Genomic DNA, 20,843 nt, shown 5'->3' with positions numbered 1-20,843 from the left:
CACTGCCAACACTCATGGACATTACACCTTATTTGTAAATCGTATTTCTATTTATACTTCAATGCAACCAACACCCCTACCTCTTTAAACTATATTTATTATAACCTTAGCTAATATAGTTCCAACAGCACCCCCCCCCACACACACACTCTCAATGTGCAATATCACTGATCACACTGCACCTCTCAATGCACCTACTAGTTAGATGGCATGTATGTGTATGTATATAAATGTAGACGTGTATGTGGAAATATATGTGTGTATGTATGTACGGATGCATATATGTATGTATGTGCGTGTATGTATAACTTCTACATATCTTTCTTGCGTAAATGTAAATTTTTTCTGTTATTGTGTAAATACTTACGCTATTGTGTACTTCACACACATGGAGAAATGCCAAACTGCCTTTCATTGTTCTTGTAACAGTGACAATAAAAAGCTATTCTATTCTAAAAACACATCTGCATCCCACTAAATCATTTAGTTTGTCACTCCAACTGACTGGGGGTTAGTATTAGTTCAGTTTCACTCTGACCATCAGGCTTCTCCTCCTTGTCTGTTTCGATGATGCCATTGCTCATTAATGTTAATTTTTGTGATCGTTTGTTGGCCTTCACTTTGAATACGTCCCACCTCTCAGAAATCAATCCTCTGTTGAAGAGCAGTGATGACAGGTAGGAGAACAACAAAGTAACAAAGATAGCGGATAACATGCAGATAGTCTTGACCGGAGAGCGCTGGACATAAATGCCATGTTCAAGAGTGCAACCTGGGAAGTGAAGGACAACAGGTAACCCTATGGATGGTTCACCACTGAGCAATCTCAGCAACACTCCAGCTAGCAAGCCCATGATAGAGCCATAACCATTGGAGATGTTAAAAAAGAGGACGCAGACTAGTTGAGGGAACATGATGGTGTAGGTTATGTCTGAGCCCAGGATCCAAAAAACCATGATGCTGTTGTTTAGGAAGGTGAGCGATGTGCCAGCCACGCCCACCAGGACCACAGTGACACGGATCACCCACTGGAGCTCCCTGTCTGATGCCTGCAAAAAAAACCCCAAAATAAAATAAAATCTGGAAACTGAACCAGAAAAGACATAACCACAACTCGAATCTTCTTCTTTCAGGTCTCTTACTGTGGTCCTTAGGATGCTCTTATATATGTTGGATGAGAAGATGGAGGCGGCAGATAATAGTGCAGAGTCTGTTGAGGACATCACAGCAGCAGCTACAGCTCCAATACCAATGATGGAGATGTAGTTTGGAGTGAGGTACTGCAGAGCAATTGGCAGAACCTGACCAGCGTCTCCTCGCTTGAAGGGGGATGGGGAGCCATATAAGGTCATGTTCCAATCTGGCATAAAAACATAAAAAGTACAAATAAATGAAAATATATTTTAACAATTTTATTAAATATATTTCTCTGTTGTTGTACCTGTTGATGCTGCGACTGCTCCAATCAACACAGATGGGATTCCAAGTACAAAAATAAGTGGAGCTGCAATAAAGCAGGTGATCCTGGCTGTATTTGATGAGGAGGCTGACAGAGTCCTCTGGTGGAAGTCCTGATATCCAAGGTTACCTAAAGCCTTAAACAAATGACAGTGTGACAGTTAGCCGTTCATTTTGTTAGTTAGTCATTTATTAGGGTAATGTTGTTTTAGTTTATAATCTCTCAACTTTAGTTGTATCTCTAATTATGTGTATTTTATTAGCACTCAGCAAATGACAAACTGTTTATTTCATCTTGAGTTAACTTGTGTGCTTTAGGTTTATAATGTTCACATGGAGTACACATTATAGGTTGAAACATTTGCTCATTTGTTTCTCGTCAGACTAATTGTTTATGTCTATTTGGAGTTTCAGTGCTTGTTCGGAGGTCTCTTGAATGTAAATGAACATTTCTAGTATTAATTATAGTTTTAGTATTAATAATCATTAAATTCAATGAAAACTATGTCCTTTACCCCCCCCCTCATTACATCATTAGGCTTACATCATGCAAACAATTTCATACCCATGAAGGCCTAATGCTGAATGACTGAATATTGTTGAATGTAACTTGATCGAGTTCACTTGTTAACCACAATTTCTCCACTCATGTTTTCTAAGATGAATATCGTGGTCCACATTGATATCCTTAGTTTTTTCTGGTTTTAAAGGGAGACCCTGTTCTTTATTTTGTTTATGAACCTCATTGATCCATCTCTGACCTGGATCCATTTATAGGCGAGTCACTGCTTGGTTTGAGTTTTGATAACTTTGTAAATTACTTAAATAATCACTTTAAAGCAGATTGAACAGCAACCGTGTGTGTGCTAATAAAGAATGCTGCAAAGCATGTTAATGTCATTCACATAGTTTATTTTGGATGATTGTTTGTACTTAGTGACCTTTATTTTAAAAACATTTAGATATTTTAATACCCATCAAGAGACTAGTGCTAGAAATCTGTCTTGGTCTCTGCAACTGCTAATGTTTTTCTGTGTTTGTTGCTTTTATAAATTCAGTCCTAAATAAAAATAAATGCAGGCCTTACCAATAATAAGAAATTATCAATCCATCTCCATAGCCTTTCTTTATCTACAGAACCAATCCAGGGGGCTTGGTAGGTAAAGTTGAAAGCAGTCTTAGTAATGTCCATAGAGTGGGGGTTCATTAAGGTGAAGGGGACACAGAGCCACTGCAGAACAGAAGAAGATCCAATGACATAAAGACTAAGTTACAATGTTCACAATCACATTAGATTTGCCTATATTAAAACCCTGTTCCCAAAAAGTTTGGGATGCAAAATGTAAAAACACTGTAAAATTGTAATACAAATACAATGCAATATATTGGAAACCATTCCAATCCTGTATTATAAGCAGTAAGTTGAAACTGTTGTGGTTAGGAGTCTCTTCTGCGAACTGTTTATGGCCCAGACGGGCATTGTTAACGCTGTGTATTTTTTGACATTGGGATAAATCAAAGCTGCTGAGGAAAAGGTGCATAATCACAGCACACATGCTCCAGAAGGTAAAGAACCATTTATCATAAAGATTAACCTTTCAACCTCAGATTAAAATCTACTGTTTTTCAAAAAATATAGGCTGATTTAGAATTTAATGGCTACAACACGCTTAAAAAAAAAAAAAAAAGGGGTGGGACGAGGGCAACTACAGTTAAGGGAGAAATGTATAATTAGGGAAACGGCTCAAATAATTGCCAGTTTCATCATCTTTAGTACATAATGTGCATGAAGATTCAGACAATCTGGAGAATCTAGAGGAGCCAGAAAACAAACGATTAAAGACCTTCAGGCCCTCAAGTCTGAAAACTGTGTCCAGTGAGCACCATCAGTCACAGATCAAAACTCACAAAGACAAAACTGATGTTTAATATAATTTAAGGGGATAGAAAGAAAACCTCTCCTGTGGTGCATAAATAAAAGTTTGATATATTTTTTTTTCAAAGCCACAGATCTTGTATTTCTCATGGCCAAGGAGCAGAGGGAACATCCAACTTGCTATAAACACAATCTGATGAGTTTGGAGACATTAATGCATATATTACTTTTTTTTTTAAAGTGAAGTGCCATCAAATTAAAAAAAACAAAAAAACCATAAAAACAACAACAACTAAGTTTTCATGTATTTTCAAATCCATACAGGCTTTATTAAAGTATTTACATTAATTGTGCTCTTTTATTTATATTAAACACAGTTTCCCTATATTTTATTAAGGAGGGATGTGGTTTCCCATGCAAGTGAACTCACCATACTGAAGAAAATGAGTGTTAGCTGTATTATGTCTGTGTAGGCTACAGAGTAGAGACCTCCCATTAATGTGTATATGATGGCTACAGCAGCAGAGATCCAAATGGAAACAGCGTAGGATAAATCCAGGACCACGCTTATTGTTGCTCCTATAAAAGTAACACAGTAAATGATACAGAATCACATGTATCAGAATTACCTTCATTCAGTTTAGGAAAATGAGTTCAGTCACTTTAGGATGACACCAACAGCATGTGTCAGTATGACTTACAGTAATACTATCATACTAGTTTGTTGTATAGGTGTTTTGGATGCAGTTAAAACTATTATAGCAGCCAAACTTAAAACACTTGTCTCTATCCTGGAAATTATTCAGTTGCAGGTCTTATTACTAGAGAAGGAAAACAAAAGTTATGTGGGTATCACTCACCTAAGCCGATAAGAGTTCCTGTCACCCAGATTAGATCAGAAATTAACAGAGCCACGGACAGAGCTCCACTTATTGACTTTCCATACTTGATCTGGAATGGGTCCATCATTGTCACATATTTTCTTTCTCTCATTGGTTTGGCAAAGAAAAGTCCACCTTAACGACAGGTAGAACACATTTCTTCACATCCACTACTGAAAATCAGTGGACTTCCTCTTTAAGATTCATTCATAGTCTTATGCGAATCACATTTTACGCTAATTTGCACAGATGTGTCCCCACTTCCTTATAAGACATGCTTGGCCTGTATTTTTCAAAGCCTAATTTAGAAAAGGTAGGTTTTTAGATTTTTCCTTATGATTTTGCACAGCTTCCTCTAGAGGCATAAAAAGTGTTTGTGAAAATTTGTGGCGTTCCTATGTAAAACACATTTAAAGTAATCATATAGAAATCATATTTTTCCACACAGATATACGCCTTTGTCTTATAAAACACATCATTCCTGATTTAGACATTAAAAGTAATATCTAGAAATAAAAACCTTGCTTTGAAAAAGGTCGTTTTTGTAGATGTTACTTAATAGTTCAGATGAATATGATATTTGTAGGCGTAACCAAGTATGTGACAAGGAAATCATAATGATTAAAGTCTGTAGTGTAGTACCTTACGCACACATGAGCCGCTTTCGTCAGAAAATGGGAAATCATGTGCAAATGCAGAAATTATACAGGTAATGGTGTTATTATTAAAACTCTTACCAACAATAAAAGACAGGGCTGCTGTTAATGGCATGACTGCCCAGGCCAGCCCCATAGTTGGTGTGTACACTGCTTCTGTCAGACCAACGATAAAGCCCCCGCCAACAAAAGTAGCTGCAGAGAGCACAGCACAAACACACATAGAGGAATTACACCGTGACCTTCAGGCTCAGGTAAAGAGGCTTCTAAATTAATATTGCCTACTGATAAGCAGTTAATTGATGGTGTGAACACTTTTGCACATGAGATGAAGTTTTAAAAACATCTGTTTTCTCTTTTAACTGTGTCTTAGTGTAACTCAAAATGTAGGAATTCAATTGCACAAAAAAAAAAAAAATTGACTTAAGCAAGGAATATTAATTTAAAAAAAACCAAAAAAAAAAAAGCCCGACTTAAGCTTAATGGTTCCACTTCACTGTAATATGTAATAAATTAGGCACAACAACACATTTTTTAAAATAACCGTATTAAGAAAGGTTTGTTGTCTTTTACATACGAACAGGCTAGCCCCTTTATCTTAATAGCTGCACATGTTTTTGTTGAAAGAATGTCAAACGGGGGACTCCCTGTTAAAGAGAGACAGGTTGTTGTTCACCAGCTACTTTACTAACTATTTACTTTGGTGGAGTTAGAAGAGAATTTAACTTGTTCTATTACAAAAGCTGCACTGTGATGAGCTCATGCAACAACATACTCATTTTGTGCTTCACAATGTTCTTACACAGTTTCACTCAATGAAAGTGGCTACAATAACAGCCAAATATCTACAAACATGCACTCTCACCGGTCATTGTGAAGACTCCTACTACCATACTGATCCCTCTGTTTCCCAGCAAAGTGACCTCTGTCCGGGCTGCTTGGCTGCTTTTCTGCACCCGTTTGGACTTCATCGAGGCCCACAGACCAGTGCCCAGCACCATCAGGTAGAAGACCACCATTACCACCAGCCCTGGGATGTTCAGAGCCATTGTGTGCTGCCTTGATGACTGGCAAAACGTGGATCCACTGATGAAAATAAATAAATAAATTAATAAGTTGTTTTTCAAATGCAAAATGTTTAGTTCAATCCTAACATTTCCTACAAACTGTGCTTCCAACTATGAACTATCAGTTGTAATGTGATACGGGTGGGGCAGTCAAGGGCAGTCTGGGGTGCTACTGTTTGATTAGATTTTAGTAAATGTTTGACAGTTTCTCACAACTCCCGGAATAGCTCTTGATTGGGGTTGGAATTTTCCTTCACAATGTAAGGTTTGTTTTTAAGACTTTTCCCTCTTGGTTGAATTACTCAGCTATAGTTTAGTTTTATATTGGCATGTCTCCAAAACTGTGTGCAGAAAACCAAGGCTGGAAATGGAAAAAAGAAACTGTAATTATACTTACAGCTCTATAAACTGATATCTGTAGATGAATAAGCTGTCAGGACAGTCACAACCAATGTAGCAGAATTCTAAATACTAGACCATATGTTAGTTACATTTATTTTTACTGTTTACTAGTTATTAAGTTAGTGAAAGCGGTTAAAAATGTATTCAGTCAGTACAGAATCATCTTCTATCCTAAAATATCATCAAGAAAGCAGAATTAATTCAAATCAAGAAATAGGATCAGTTAGAGAGACAGAGGAGTGGCCTCACTTGGTTAAAGACGGAGTGTGATTGAGATCAGGGGGTTCCATTAAATCTTCTTATATTTTCACTAGTTTTTCAATGATTGATACTCGAAACGATTGGAAAGGGACATTTATTCGTTTATTTGTGATTTTGGGAGTGCTATTTAGGTGACAGTTTATGGCAGGTAAAAGAAAACCTTCATCAGAACTTGTTAGAGTGAATTGTTAAATCATTCATGTCATTTTACGCTTGCCAACTCTGATGAAAGGAATTCCACTGTCCTTCCCCCCCCCCCCAGATTCTCGAGGTTGTGGGTGGGGGGGCTGTAATGTTTTATTGCAGATACATCCTATCTGGAAGATCTGCTTCTTGTGATGTTGCTCCTGCTTTTATGACCCTTTGGTCAGCAGGAGGTATATCTCTCACACACACACACACACACACACACACACACACACACACACACACACACACACACACACACACACACACACACACACACGAACCATGTGGGCGTTGCTTTGCTTCTAATTATTTGTCTTGTGAACTTGAAAACGGTGTCACATAGTTTATTATTCAGATTCAGTCCAACTTTATCAATCCCAAAAAAAGGGAAATTTGTTTGCAGCTTACCCACACAACATACTCCCACAGTCAAACTCACACAACCACCACAAACACTGTTGCATGTCAAGGCCACCTTACAGCCCTTAGCTCTCTTACTGAGAGTTTCCTATGTGAGGATAGGAAACCGGTTTCCTATGTGAGGATTTTTCTATACGTTCTAGAAAGCTCCGGAGAAATATCCACTGGCTTGGCTCTGCTGCTAGACCTTACTGATAGGAGGAGCTCCCAGCTAAAAATGATTTTGACGGTTGTTGCTACATGTTAGACACTTTGACACATTAGCCATAGCCTGCCTGTAGCAATTTGGGTGCATTTTTTCTTTCAACTCTGTTAACCTTAAAAGATTCACTCACCTATCACATTAGAGCCTGCTCACAGTAACAGCTAGAACAAAAATAACACAATTTGCATTTATTAATAAAAGGAGTCATTAAGAGGTACATCTTTGAACAAAGTTCACAGCTCTAAAATCTTGTTTTATTTCAGAGGAAGTTTTAACAGTGTAAAGTCTGCCTGTTTGATTTCCCTCTCTTTATCACACCATCATAGAGGCAACAAAAAAAGAAAACAGAGTGAACACCGCATAATTTACAAAAAGCCTTGGCAACTGAAAAACACCTAACTGATCTAGAGTACTGGTTAGGTGGGAAGTAGTTATTTCATAAGGATATATCTAATTATTCTCCAACATTGCGTTCAAGGAAAAGCATTGGGAACAGTAAACATGTAAAGCATTACCTTCACCTTGTTACAAAAACTTGTTACAAACTGTCATGAAAGCTATTAAAAATAATTTTATAAAATCCATATCAAGGCATTTTGGCATAATATAGATGTGATAATGCAGCAGTAAAACCTGATCTGAGTGACCTTTCTGTGTAGATTAAAAAGTGATACAGTGACAATTATTTGTAAACTTTTACACTTTTACTTTGTTTTAAATCTTAGTCACCAGTAAGTGCCAAACTAAAACACACGCTTGCTTTATCAGACCAGCTTAGTTGATTTACAGTCAACAGCTGCAGCAAATATAGACAGAAGCTTTTGCTAACTGTGATAGGTTTAAGCAATGAAAATCAAAGTCAAACACTAATTACCTGCTTAGCTGGTGGCAGTGTGGGTATTCTGGTACCTTTCTGAATCCTTTCCAGGACTGCGTTCCTATTGTCTCTGCCTGACTGTTTTGTTTTCTGTTTGTCTCATAACCAGTCTAAGTCTCCTTGTGGCACAGGGGGCTGAGCCTATTGTAGATAAGACACAAAAAAATCTACGGCTGGACAGGTTTTCTCATTCCTCACATACCTCAAAGGAACCAGCAATTTACGATCATTTCCAGGCAGAAAAAAGTGCCTGTTTAGGAATAGCGATACCAGAGGAAATAATTAGATTTAATAAATGAGACAGATAAAGGTTTTACTGAATTTCAACTTTTAGCTAATGGATTTGTGGCTGAAGGAGTATTTAGAGTCTTGACTTCTGCAAAAGTTGCGATGCAATCTAAAATATAGACATTGTTACAGTGCAATCAAAATCCTATGCTTTAGCAAAAAACATAAAAGAGCAGCACTCATTCTTCAGAATGTCACATGATTTCAAAATCACGTAATTCGCTCAGAATTTTTAATTCATCAGTGAAGAAGTCTATTTAAGAGTATAAATATGATTACTTTACATACTGTATCTATGATAACCCGTTTGTGGACACGGTAACCCTTGTTATATCTACAGATTACAGACTCCCTATTCACTTAATGTTTATGTATAAATATTATAAATATGTAAAAATATTGTTTTGAAATAAGAACAGTTATGACCTTGTTCCCGCTTTTTCACGAACTGCTTGTCTAGGCTACATGTGTGACTGACGTCAACTGGCACTATAAACTAAAGATAAAATACACATAAACAAAAAGTTCTCTTGTCAGCATATTTGGTGTCAGAATTTATTTAGACCCATGATGTACAATAAATCTTCCAAACTTACAACTTTTTAGCTGACCCTAATATTTTATACTCTTTCAAAAGCCAGTTTGAGGGTCAGAGTTGGAGTTAAGTCTATGTCAGGGGCATTTATTGGGCAGGGTTCAACATAAAAACTTGCCTGATGGCTCAAAGCCTGAGTGGTAAAGTACACTGGGTATGTTGATTTGGCTGTGATGATATTTTTGTTATCAGATTATTCACTTGTGATGCCAACATGCTGAAATAAACCGTCACTATTTTTTTTTAAGTCAGCATTACTGTGATAAAATATTTTAATTTCACATACTAATGAATTACAGTAGTCCAGCCTAGAAGTAATAAATTCATTAACTAGTTTTGAGACAGGATGTTTCTAATTTTAGAAATAATTAAACACATTTTTTAAATTATACAAAATAAAGGAGATACCCTGGTCAAAAAAATGACTCCAAGATTCCACTCTCCATTTACATGAACAAATTAGAGTCTAATAGATAAATATGATTCAACCCACTGCAGCACAGTACATTTATTATTTTACTATTCTTACAGCATGCTATAATCTGTTATAAAATGTTGTGATCAACAGTATTGAACATTGCACTGAGCAAGCTAACGTTTAATTAATTTTTGGCTCAACAGAGCTCTGACTCTTTGTCAGCCTGGATAAAGTACTGAAAAGAAACCTGGGGTTGTTCTTGTTTTCTTCAACCAGGACTTTTTGCAAGGGCAGCAAACTCTTTTTCCAGGCTAAATGAAGCTCTAACTTAATGAGATGCCATTTCCTCTCAAGCTTACGTTTTATCTGCTTTAAGGCGCAGGTTTGCCAGGCACAGTTATACCAGGGAGTCAAGCAAAGATTTCAGGCTTTTTTCAGGGGAGCCACTGTATCCAGGTTCGTAAACAGTGCTCTGCATTGTGCTGGCACATGACATCGAAGGAGATAACCGTGGAATTGCATCCTTGAACTCAGTTATAGCCCTTTCAGGAAGACAACTTGAGCCTTACTCAGGGTGTAAACAGACCTCAGACCAAATAAAACTGGTCAGACCCTAAACTGCCACTGGCACACCTAATAACCTTTGAAAAAACTTGGCTTCTTTCATTGAGAAAGCGCTATATCTGAACCAGATGCACCTAGACCGTGTGGTGGCAGATTTATTTTCTCATCTATTAATCACATATTTAATCATATCACATTAGTTATAGTAATATCACTTTACTATAGTAAGAGCACTCCTGTCACTAGTTTACATGCATGTGGAACGTTAACACAGTGAGGCCATTGTAATGGGAGACATTAAACAGATAGTGGGACTCCTTCTGCGTATCAGGGATGTAAATCCTTAGGTGACGGCCAAGCAGAAAACAAGGTCATAATTCTCTCTGAGGGAGAAGGTATAGCTCCCCCGTGAGAGGGGCCAACGTGTGAGTTTGTGGAATGTTCTTTGTCTGCGTCTCTGTATATAAGATGTAAGGACGGTGGCCACAATTCAGAGATGGTCCTAGTGTTTCACTGGGATGCTCTCTCCACATTGCAATGTGTTTATCAAACCCACTTCAAATCAAGCTCGCTGGGTGTGTTGGAGGTTATTGTTCAATTTTCCACAACAATTTGGCGTTGTCGGGCAGGATTCCTCCGGTGAGTTTTGCTGAATCACGGGCACGCGGTGACTGGCCATCCTGAGGTAAAATTGCCTCAGTCCCACCGTTGTTTTCAAAAAGGGAGAACCGGGGGGTATGCTTCACCGAATCACACATGCAGGAATTTTTAAAAGAACCAAGAGAGGCACTGCAAAGGATCTGCAACGGTGAGCTGTTTTGATTTGGGAGGACTTTTTCTATCGGACCGACGGGGAAATCCTCGCTTCCTTACAGCTGCAATTATTGGGTGCAGGTTCCTAGAAACTCAGTTTGGATATTCAAGTGGGTATTCTTGTTGCAGTGGTAAGTGCAGGATCAAATCCAGGTTTTGGTTGCATGATTTTCTTTTCTCTTTCAGAAATATGGGAAAGAATACATGCAGTATAAAGTGTGTAGAAACTGAGGAATGCAGTAAAGAGAAGTGTGTGTGTGTATAACCAAGAGTGATGGAAAGAGATGTGTTAAAATGTGGATTGAAGAATAAGAGAGGGAAAGTGTTAATAAGTAGTGATGAAAATGATATTAAATATGTCACACATAAACAGAGAAATGTGAAGGAAAGGCAGGTTTAAGGACATGCTCTACTGAATCTGCAGCTCCACTGCACACACAGCCATTAAACCTGCCTACTAGCGCGCGCGCGCACGCGCACACACACACACACACACACACACACACACACACACACACACACACACACACACACCTTTCCAAACGCCTTCTATGCTTATTCCCTTCCGATGCTGCACCCTTTACCCACCCTATGTGCAGAGGTGTTTTTTTTCCTGTTCTCAAACTGATCTCAATGTTGGAGCTCAGTCTGGGGAGAGTTATTTTTTTCTCCTTATCTTTCCTCATGTGGTGCATTTTCCATTGTTATACCTCTCTGACCTGTCTTCCCCATGTGATGTTTTGTGTAATGTATGTATGGTTGGAAGGGTAAGATGGCGCTGGCACGGCTGGCAGCCTTAACCCAATTTCCCTCGGGATAAATAAAGTATTATCAATCAATCAAATGTTAAATGTTACAGGGGGAAAATGTGTATTCAATGTGAAACACATACTGTGTTAAAATCAGTATCACTCCTTTCACAGACTAGGAAGGTTGACCACATGATTTACAGCAACACCTCTGGAATCTGTTGATCCAGGCCCGACCTGCGAGGACACACCACTGGCTAATGGTTTTTGTTTTGTTTTTTCCTCTCTAAGGGTTCTGGCATCACACAGGCAGACATGAGTGAAATGAAGCAGGTTGTGTAGTGATTACAGAACATCTTAGTGTGGGGCTCATTATCATATCTTTATTCATTTTAAGGTGTTGAGCTCAAAGTGTGAAAACAAGTGAGTGACATTACTTAAGAAAAGTTACTGGTTACAGTAGTTTTAATTAAACACATGGGATGATCCATGATTTGGGCAAATTATGGTAACAGTAGTGTTTTAATGATTTGGGGGAAATAAACTGCATATGGCGCACTTTTGTAAGTGGTGTTGGATGCCTTATTACTCTTATGACCCTACAGTTGTTTGTAAGTGTGAAGTTTGTATTTACTCACCGATTTTGGTTTCTAGGTAACTGTGGTGTGGATGCAGGCTCCAGGAAGAGCCAAGAGTTAGAGCCCACTTAACATGACATTAATGCTGATTTTATTCTTTAACACAGGGTTACAGGGCTGAAGTGAAATTACTCCGGAGGAGAAGCCCTGATGTTGTCCATGGCTTTTTACTGTGATTTGTGGGATTAACAGTTCATGTACAGGTATTAAACCTCTACAGGGGGGTTAAGTCCATGTTCAGATAAGGCTTTGATGATCTATAAGTAAACTTCACTGAACTGAAAGGAAAATGTGGTTTGATGATGGTTGACATGTTTTCCAAATGGTTAGAAGTTTTTCCTCCTAGTAAAGAGATACAGGTGCAGCAGCCAGAGTATTGCTGGAAGAAATCATCCCAAGGGTGGAATCTCCTGACTGAGACTGGGTGCTGATCAGAAGTCTTCAGAGACCCAGCAAGAAGCAGGGACCATTCATAGCAGAGCTGACAGCCCAGGCAGTGGTTGAGGTCAAAGGTCGTGCGGTTTGGGGCCCTACTAGTCATCATGAGAAGATTCCAGAACCACAGCAATAACCATAAAGCTGCGTTGGAACGAGAGGGTGAGGGGTGAAAAGAGCGCCCTCCTCCAACAAGGGAGTGCCAAGCTCCAACTCAGCGACTGAAGAGTGAGACTCTGTGGCACCTAAGAGGGATCAGCGAATGAATGCAGATAACACCTGCTTAAACAGCCAATCAGTTTCCCTGGAAAGCTTAGTGTGTTTTTAAGTTAAGGTGGTCGTTGGTGTGACGTTAATAATCATTTTATAAATGACATGCATTTACATGACTCTCCGAACATCACAAACTCTGTTAGAGTTCTGAGCATGAGTAAAAGTGATTGGAGTAGTTATAGCATGCAAGTTTTACAGCAACTTGTGCGCATTTTGTAGGGTAGGTAGATTGATTATCTAGCATGTGTAGGAATGTTTAGCTTATTTTAGAGTTTAGGAATGTGTTAGATAGGATATAGAATTGTGAGACAGTGACACTGCCCTGGATATAAATAAAGGCCTGACTGTGTCATGAACTTAGGAGTAGATTTTAGGAGACCCTCCCCCAGTTGAACTGTGAAAGTAAGACAAAGAGGAGTTAATGCTGAGTGGAAATTCCCCAGAGGATACCTGGGTGGGGGTCTCAACATTTGTAACTGGATAACTGTGGTCTGGAAGGGAGATGGACTTTTATGACCGGCAGGGAGTCACGTACATAGAGACACACACCCACAGTGCTTTAACTGTTACGCACCCACAGTCACTCACGTGCACTCACACATACATACAGGTACGCGCACACACAGGCACTCATGTGCTCGTGCATACACACAGACAGAGTTTGGAGCACACCATGGGGGTTTTATGATAGGGTCGCCTCTATAAAGCTGGCTGTAACTAACAAAGGGGTGAAGATTTTGCAGAGGGACATCGGCCTCGTCTTCCCTTCTAGAAGTGCATGCTTAAATGAACATGAATAAAGGTTTTGTGAAATAACTACTGAGTTCCGGTGCCGTCTCTGGAAGTTTCGAGGAATAAAACGAACCGGGGTGAAACTGATTTCGCAACACATGTCAGTTCCTGATGCGTAAGTGCATTAGGCCCTCATTGTCTGAGTAAACATAGTAACAACAGTTGTGAGTTCTTTTGACATGTGTACTCAATTTTGACACATTTGACACCATAAAGATAGGATTTTTGGTTCATCACATTTCATTGAGGGATTTTGATAGACCTCAAACATGCTGGAAGCACCTAAACGAGGAGGTTTAGAGAGTTAAATGTGGTTGTTTTGGTTTCCCCAATCACTGGTGTAGGAACAGTAAAGATAATTGTAAATGCCCTTGAGAAGGTTTACACCTTTTAAATGGGCTGATGGCTCTACAATAGTAAAGAGTACAGTACACTGCATAGACAGAGAGGAAAGAGCTATAATTCTGTTGTAAAATGTAGCTCAGAAGTGTTTGATATATGTTGGCTGTGTGGAAATTCATGGCTACTTTTGGGTTTTACTTTAAAACTCGAGAAGCACTAACATCAGTGTTAGTATATGTTTGTGGTACCTACAGATTCAGACATATTCACTGTCCTTGATGGCAAACATCTGGACAGGGCAAAGCAAATGGCACAAAGGATTGTGTGTGATGTTTGGCGAGGCATGTGTGCCTCAATCCCTAATAACATGGGGGATGAGGGTCTTTTACAGAAACAGTTAATAAATTGGGAGATTTAATTATAAAGTGGGAAGATATATCACACACTGAAAAACTTCCTTATCTTAACAATGGGTTTTTATGAGAGAGCAGCTTGATGTAACTAAGGTTGAAGTTTTCTTTGCAGATAATGATGATCAATATCATCTCATATTGTGTTTTCTTTTATGATATAACTTCCATCCTTCGAACAAAGGGTGGAGACTTAGATGGAGAGAAGATGACCATAAAATGTGAATTTGTTGTTTCCTTCTGACTATAGGGAAGATGCACATTGTGAATTCTTTGAGTACACAATGGTGTTGATGTACAAAAAAGAAATTTCCATGTGTTTTTATGCGATACTTAATTATTTTTAATTCTTAATTGTGGTATCACAAAGGGTGGAATGTGGTGGCAGATTTCTTTTCTCATCTATTAATCACATATTTAATCATATCACATTAGTTATAGTAATATCACTTTCTCACTTTACTATAGTAAGAGCACTCCTGTCACTAGTTTACATGCATGTGGAACATTATGTGGAATTATAATATTATTTTATGCCATGTTAGACCCCTAATTAAAGTTTGTGAATTATTATGTAGTTTTAGTTTGCATTATTCTCCTGAATTAGAAGAAGGTGGTAACTATTGCATTTGTTAAACTGATTTGCATTACATTAGATTGCTGATTTATTGTGAATGAATGATATTGTTTTATGATGCATTATACTGCTGAGTTATAAGAAATACTGTTCGCAGAAAGTCATCGCCTTATTTGTCTGATTAGAAGAGAATAGAACATAGTGGAGTTTTCTGCCCCATCTCAGCAGGAGCAGATAAACAGGGAGCCAAGGTCGTAGCTTAGGCGCTGTGTGAGAGAAAGCATGTGAATGTTTAGGCTTTTATGATAAGGTGGGGGCCACTAGAGGCTATAAGAGTTTGATCAATGCTCCACCATTTTGAGATCTGATGCTGTCTGCGTACGGTGTCCATCTCCCACGCGTGTGATCATTAAAATCATCGTTTGACTCAACCCGGCCGGACCAGTGTTGTTATTGTGGTTTTTCCTCTTGTATCCATCCCCAATATTTGAATCCGTAACAGTTTGGGGGCACGTCCTGTGGTATTGGGGTGGAAGTTGGAGGTTTGGACGGTCCGAGGTTGTCGAACGGACAGGCACGAGCCAGTGGTCTGACGTGAGTGGGCATAAGCCGGCTTATACAAAGGTAAGGCACTACCTGTTGAATCTATTTCCAAAGTGTGCCAAATTGGACATGATTAAATTAAAGTCTACTCACTGAAGTTACTGGAGAAGGCCTGTTTTGATTTTGATGAAAAAATCTCATGAGTTTAATGCAGTTAGAGGCTGCTAAGTGTTTAACGCAGTTAGAGGCTCAAGTAGTTTGGTAGGGAATTGGTCATTTTGTGAGTTAGAGGCTCCATTGAACACTAAGTTGCACCTGCCTCAGTCATACTCTTGTTTCGAGGAGTTGACTGCTGTTTCAAAGTGTTATAAATTATTATAGGACGGCAGTTAGAGGCTGCTAAGAAGCGCAGTGCTCAGAGGTAACGCTTGCCAAGGTCGGGGACGTCTAGGCCTTGTCCTCTTTGAGGGATAGTCAGTTGGTCACTGTGGAGCTTGGGGCACTCCAGAATAACTAGTGGTTTCACCACTTTACCGTTTGGAACGGTATCTGCGCTTTTTTGGACACTGTTAAATTGAGTTAGGGACTTTAGGGATTGGGCCAGATACAGTTAGAGGCTGATACTGGTTAATTGATCACAAAAAAGTTGGACTTTCTTCGGTTGGACCCGTTAACTTAAATTTGTCAACAACTAAAACTATAACTGAAACTAAGGATTTTCAGAAAATAAAAACTAGACTAAACTAGCAAACAATTGGTAAAAACTAATTACAACTGATATAAAATTGAAAATCTGAAGTCGAAGCTGAATAAAAATACAAACTAATGAAAATTGCAAAACTATTAAAACCCTGGTGCAGAGATTGTCAAATCTGACCAGGAAATGTTATAAAATGGATTGTCGGAACAGTCAGCGTTAAAGGCACCTTTGACAGTCCAGACTAAGATGTCCGACGCCATGTTGGACATCTTCAGGGCGGAAAAGGGTTGGTGTGACCAACGTGTGGTTTGGCTTGTTGTATGTATATTTCGAGATGATATGGCTCTGGATGGACCAGTTACCAGGGCATGGAAGGAGGACAGACTCATTAAATGAGGAGAAGAAATTTTCTGGGATTGGAGATCCTCTGGGTGAGTGGTTGACTAAAAGCATGCATAAAATAAAAGCTATTTTTTGTTATTGATTGGTAATAGATTGATAATTGGCCACATTTACAGCTGTATTGACTTGTTGTGGATGTAGTCTACTTCATGTTTAAGCACTCTAATTAACAGATTGAAAATAGTGACATTAAAGGAAGAATATGCAGCGCCACCCTGTCAGACACCAGTGACGGTGGGGCTCAGTGATGAATCAGGTGAGCTGCATTCATGGCTGAATCAAAACATAGATTCCCCTGCTGTGGTCAGTGAGGGGAAAACAGGGGGAAGTGAAATTAAAAGAGGCATGGATAAACGTTTATGTGTGAAGGTTATAAACGGGATAAAAAGGGGGTGTTTTACTGTTATTTTAGCATCAGCATTATTGTTACATCAGAATCATATAACAAGCATTGCATTGATCATTTATTGAAGCTTTTGACATTACATTAACATTTGTATTACGGTGATTGTTATAACCTCAGGTTAATCTTCTATTTACAGGTGTCTGGATAATCATATGATCTTTCATTGCAGGTGTAACCATGATCATTTTTATACATATTTCAGTTTGTTGCTCATTATAGAGTTGTGCTCAAGTTAATAAGGGTTAAAGGCTACGGTCAACGCGATGTTTGGCTGATCTATGGACTGGAGTGACTTTGGGCATGGAAGGCCGCACGCGCTTACATAACACTGATATCATGCTATTCTTTGTGATCTTTTATTCAGTTATGTCTTTTGCTAACTTTTAAGTAGTGGCAGTTGATTAAACAACATTCATTTAATATTTCATACTTGATTCAGAGCATTACACACAGATCAACTTAACAATCTGCAAAACCTTGTAGCTGCAATGTTGTGTCTCCATAAGGGACAGTTGGCTCCAGGAGATAAGTGGGAGTCAGTGCCTGTCCTCGAGAAGGAGAGCATGTTCCTTTGCTGTGTCAACAAGTTCATATTCAAGTGAAGTTCATATTAATACAGGTTTTGTTTCATGGCAATTCTGCGGACGCAGGCTCTGGGCGGAGCCAGGAGTTGAACAGATCTAACATGACAATTAAATTGATTTCATTCCCTGGCACAGGATGACAGGACTGGAGCAACGACACTGGATAGGAGAAGGTCTCATACTTTCTAAGATACGAGGTCACTAACCTTTTCTTTTAATTTTCTAGCTCCGTTGATTTGACACATGGGAATGTGTCAAAAAAGGGGGGGGAAGTTGAGTTTTAACATCAAACAAGGATTATATGAACATTTTTATGACTTCATTTGTGTTTTTAATAACTTAGGTATGGTAAAACATAGGCTAGTAATGTCCCAAAAGGTTTCCGGACTTTTTTAGAGAATCAGTGAGAAGCATAAATCATTATTTCCATGTTTAAGCATTAATTATTGAAATGAACTGAATAGCGTTTAGAAGATAAAAGGCCTGTGTTCATGAGAAGCTGACTACCACACTGGAGAGGAAACTGTGGGACAGTAGGCGGAAGCAAACACATGATTTTTGGGGAGCAAATGTTAGGATTAAAAATGGCTAATTTGTTTTTGATGTCTTTTGTTAAAATTAGTGGTTTTAATAATTTTCAGACACACCTTGCAAATGTGCTTATAATGAGTTGGCACTCGGTCATTTGAAGGTCATAAGCTTCGTTCGGCGTGATGGTCCGGACTGATAAAGTGTAGGAAATGCCTTGAGTGCAGAGGGCTAAATGCAAACACGCTTACACACACATAGGATATGATTAGAATAAGTCCCTGGGACATTCTGAATATTTTAAACCAATTCTGAATCACCAGAAGATCAGTAGATAACAACATTAGATTATTAGAGCTAGGAAGAGAGGTGTTTTGGTTTTCTGTCTCTTACAGAGAAAGGAACAGACACCAGACGAGGTCACAGATATACGGGGATCCTTCGCAGCAGAGACAGACACGGTGACTGCCGAGACACCAACTGGGTCCAAGTGTCATGGCGTTTGGGCTCCGATTAGTCACCTCAAAAGGATGGATCCCATAAACACAGCAATAACCATGAAGGGGTTGGCGGAAATCCAGGAACACCAGACCAACGAGGTTCGAGAGGCTCTTGGGCAAAGGGGGACACGTTCCTGTTCCTTTTTCTGGGGGATACACAGGACACAGAGGACCCGAGGACACACAGATTGTTGTTTGAAATCGGGGCAGAATAATCCCCTGATCTGTGCAACAACTGAAGGGTTGTCTAACCCCTGAGGGTTAGACAGAGCAGAGGATCACCCAACTGGAAGGCACTGGTAGCTGCAGCAATAAAATAAAGGCTAAAAGCTCCTTGGACAGAGGTTCTAGTCTGAGTACGTCTGAAGGGTATAAGGTAGCACCAAAATAATACTGTGGGAGGACTGGGGAGTGTCATCTGTACCTGCTATTGTTGTAATAATAGTTTTTCCTTTCATCTGAACTGCGCAAACACAGAGGTCATCTCAAATATGATTCGCCCAACAGGGGGACAAAGGGCCTCAGGAGTGAGAAGAAATGAACCCGGCCACACTGGATTACAGGGTGTAGGTGAGCTCTTTATTCTAAAGAGCTCATCAGGGGGAGTGTGGGATTATAATATTATTTTATGCCATGTTAGACCCCTAATTAAAGTTTGTGAATTATTATGTAGTTTTAGTTTGCATTATTCTCCTGAATTAGAAGAAGGTGGTAACTATTGCATTTGTTAAACTGATTTGCATTACATTAGACTGCTGATTTATTGTGAATGAATGATATTGTTTTATGATGCATTATACTGCTGAGTTATAAGAAATACTGTTCGCAGAAAGTCATCGCCTTATTTGTCTGATTAGAAGAGAATAGAACATAGTGGAGTTTTCTGCCCCATCTCAGCAGGAGCAGATAAACAGGGAGCCAAGGTTGTAGCTTAGGCGCTGTGTGAGAGAAAGCATGTGAATATTTAGGCTTTTATGATAAGGTGGGGGCCATTAGAGGCTATAAGAGTTTGATCAATGCTCCACCATTTTGAGATCTGATGCTGTCTGGGTACGGTGTCCATCTCCCACGCGTGTGATCATTAAAATCATCATTTGACTCAACCCGGCCGGACCAGTGTTGTTATTGTGGTTTTTCCTCTTGTATCCATCCCCAATATTTGAATCCGTAACAGTTAACACAGTGAGGCCATTGTAATGGGAGACGTTAAACAGATAGTGGGATTCCTTCTGCTTATCAACGTGTAAGAGTTTGTAGAATGTTCTTTGTCTGTGTCCCTGTATATAAGATGTAAGGGCGGTGGCCACAATTCAGAGATGGTCCTAGTGTTTCACTGGGGTGCTCTCTACACATTGCGATGTGTTTATTAAACCCACTTCAAATCAAGCTCGCTGGATGTGTTGCAGGTTATTGTTAAATTTTCCACAACCGTTTGTTGCAACAAACGGTCTAGGGCCTTATCAAACAGTCCATGGACTCTCTTAGAAAAAGAAAAAAATATAGGGGGGCAGGGGGCGGGCTATAATCAGATGCTACAAATGTCGAAAAATGCCATTAAAATGACCAGTGATTTTATGATGCAAGAGTTATTTTGAGCACACATTAACTCAGGTGTGCATTGTTATGTTGGCTTGCCCTTTGGCATAGAAGCTTTTGAAAATAAATGATGTAGACAACCCTGTCTCACAGTAAATATAAATGCTTGTTCTGTTGACAAATTTGAACTTTGGTTGTAGTAAAAAAAACAAAAAAACAAAACTAAAACCAACCCCCCCCCCAAACCAAACAAACGTCGAGAGACACACAATTTCAACACATGGCACATTTTCTAAACTTATTAGTATTTTATGCATCAGATTTTTGCTCATGTTTCATATTCTTTCGTCTATAAGTCACCTTAAGTACAAATGACTCCTCTTACCCGAATATGGTTGTGTAGCGGAACCGAAGTGCGGAGAAGTTTGTTGTAAAATGCGCATTTCGTGTTTTTCACC

At 39.1% G+C, this 20,843-nt stretch overlaps 1 protein-coding gene across 5 annotated transcripts; it reads right to left on the bottom strand.

Annotated features, from left to right (window-relative positions):
- Positions 1–254: 254 nt before the first annotated feature.
- Positions 255–20,840, bottom strand: LOC113006914 (high-affinity choline transporter 1-like). Of its 5 annotated transcripts, none has more exons than XM_026143172.1 (11): positions 20,771–20,839; positions 8,290–8,433; positions 7,546–7,576; positions 5,737–5,957; positions 4,953–5,066; positions 4,195–4,350; positions 3,765–3,913; positions 2,546–2,689; positions 1,442–1,595; positions 1,143–1,360; positions 255–1,049 (listed from the first exon to the last, which is right to left on the bottom strand). In XM_026143172.1, exons 4-11 carry the CDS (start codon positions 5,918–5,920, stop codon positions 492–494), a joined length of 1,677 nt encoding a protein of 558 aa, XP_025998957.1. In that variant the 5' UTR covers positions 5,921–5,957; positions 7,546–7,576; positions 8,290–8,433; positions 20,771–20,839; the 3' UTR covers positions 255–491. The 5 variants fall into 5 exon arrangements, with proteins under 5 accessions (XP_025998957.1, XP_025998981.1, XP_025998988.1 ...); XM_026143196.1 differs by having other exon boundaries at positions 8,325–8,433; XM_026143203.1 differs by lacking the exon at positions 4,195–4,350.
- Positions 20,841–20,843: the final 3 nt, after the last annotated feature.

This window comes from Astatotilapia calliptera, chromosome 2 (genome assembly GCF_900246225.1).
Source record: "Astatotilapia calliptera chromosome 2, fAstCal1.2, whole genome shotgun sequence".
NCBI lineage: Eukaryota > Metazoa > Chordata > Actinopteri > Cichliformes > Cichlidae > Astatotilapia > Astatotilapia calliptera.
Note: the sequence above shows the minus strand (reverse complement) of the source record. Positions and strands in the feature narration are given on the sequence as shown.

What these genes read in the sequence shown, in the direction of transcription:
- LOC113006914 (XM_026143182.1), bottom strand. Translation starts at nt 5,920, where the DNA reads ATGGCTCTGAACATCCCAGGGCTGGTGGTAATGGTGGTCTTCTACCTG. An exon ending in AGGAGTCTTCACAATGACCG is followed by an intron (nt 5,067 to 5,736) that starts GTGAGAGTGCAT and finishes TGCTCTCTGCAG; the next exon opens with CTACTTTTGTTGGCGGGGGC. An exon ending in AGGAACTCTTATCGGCTTAG is followed by an intron (nt 3,914 to 4,194) that starts GTGAGTGATACC and finishes TTACTTTTATAG; the next exon opens with GAGCAACAATAAGCGTGGTC.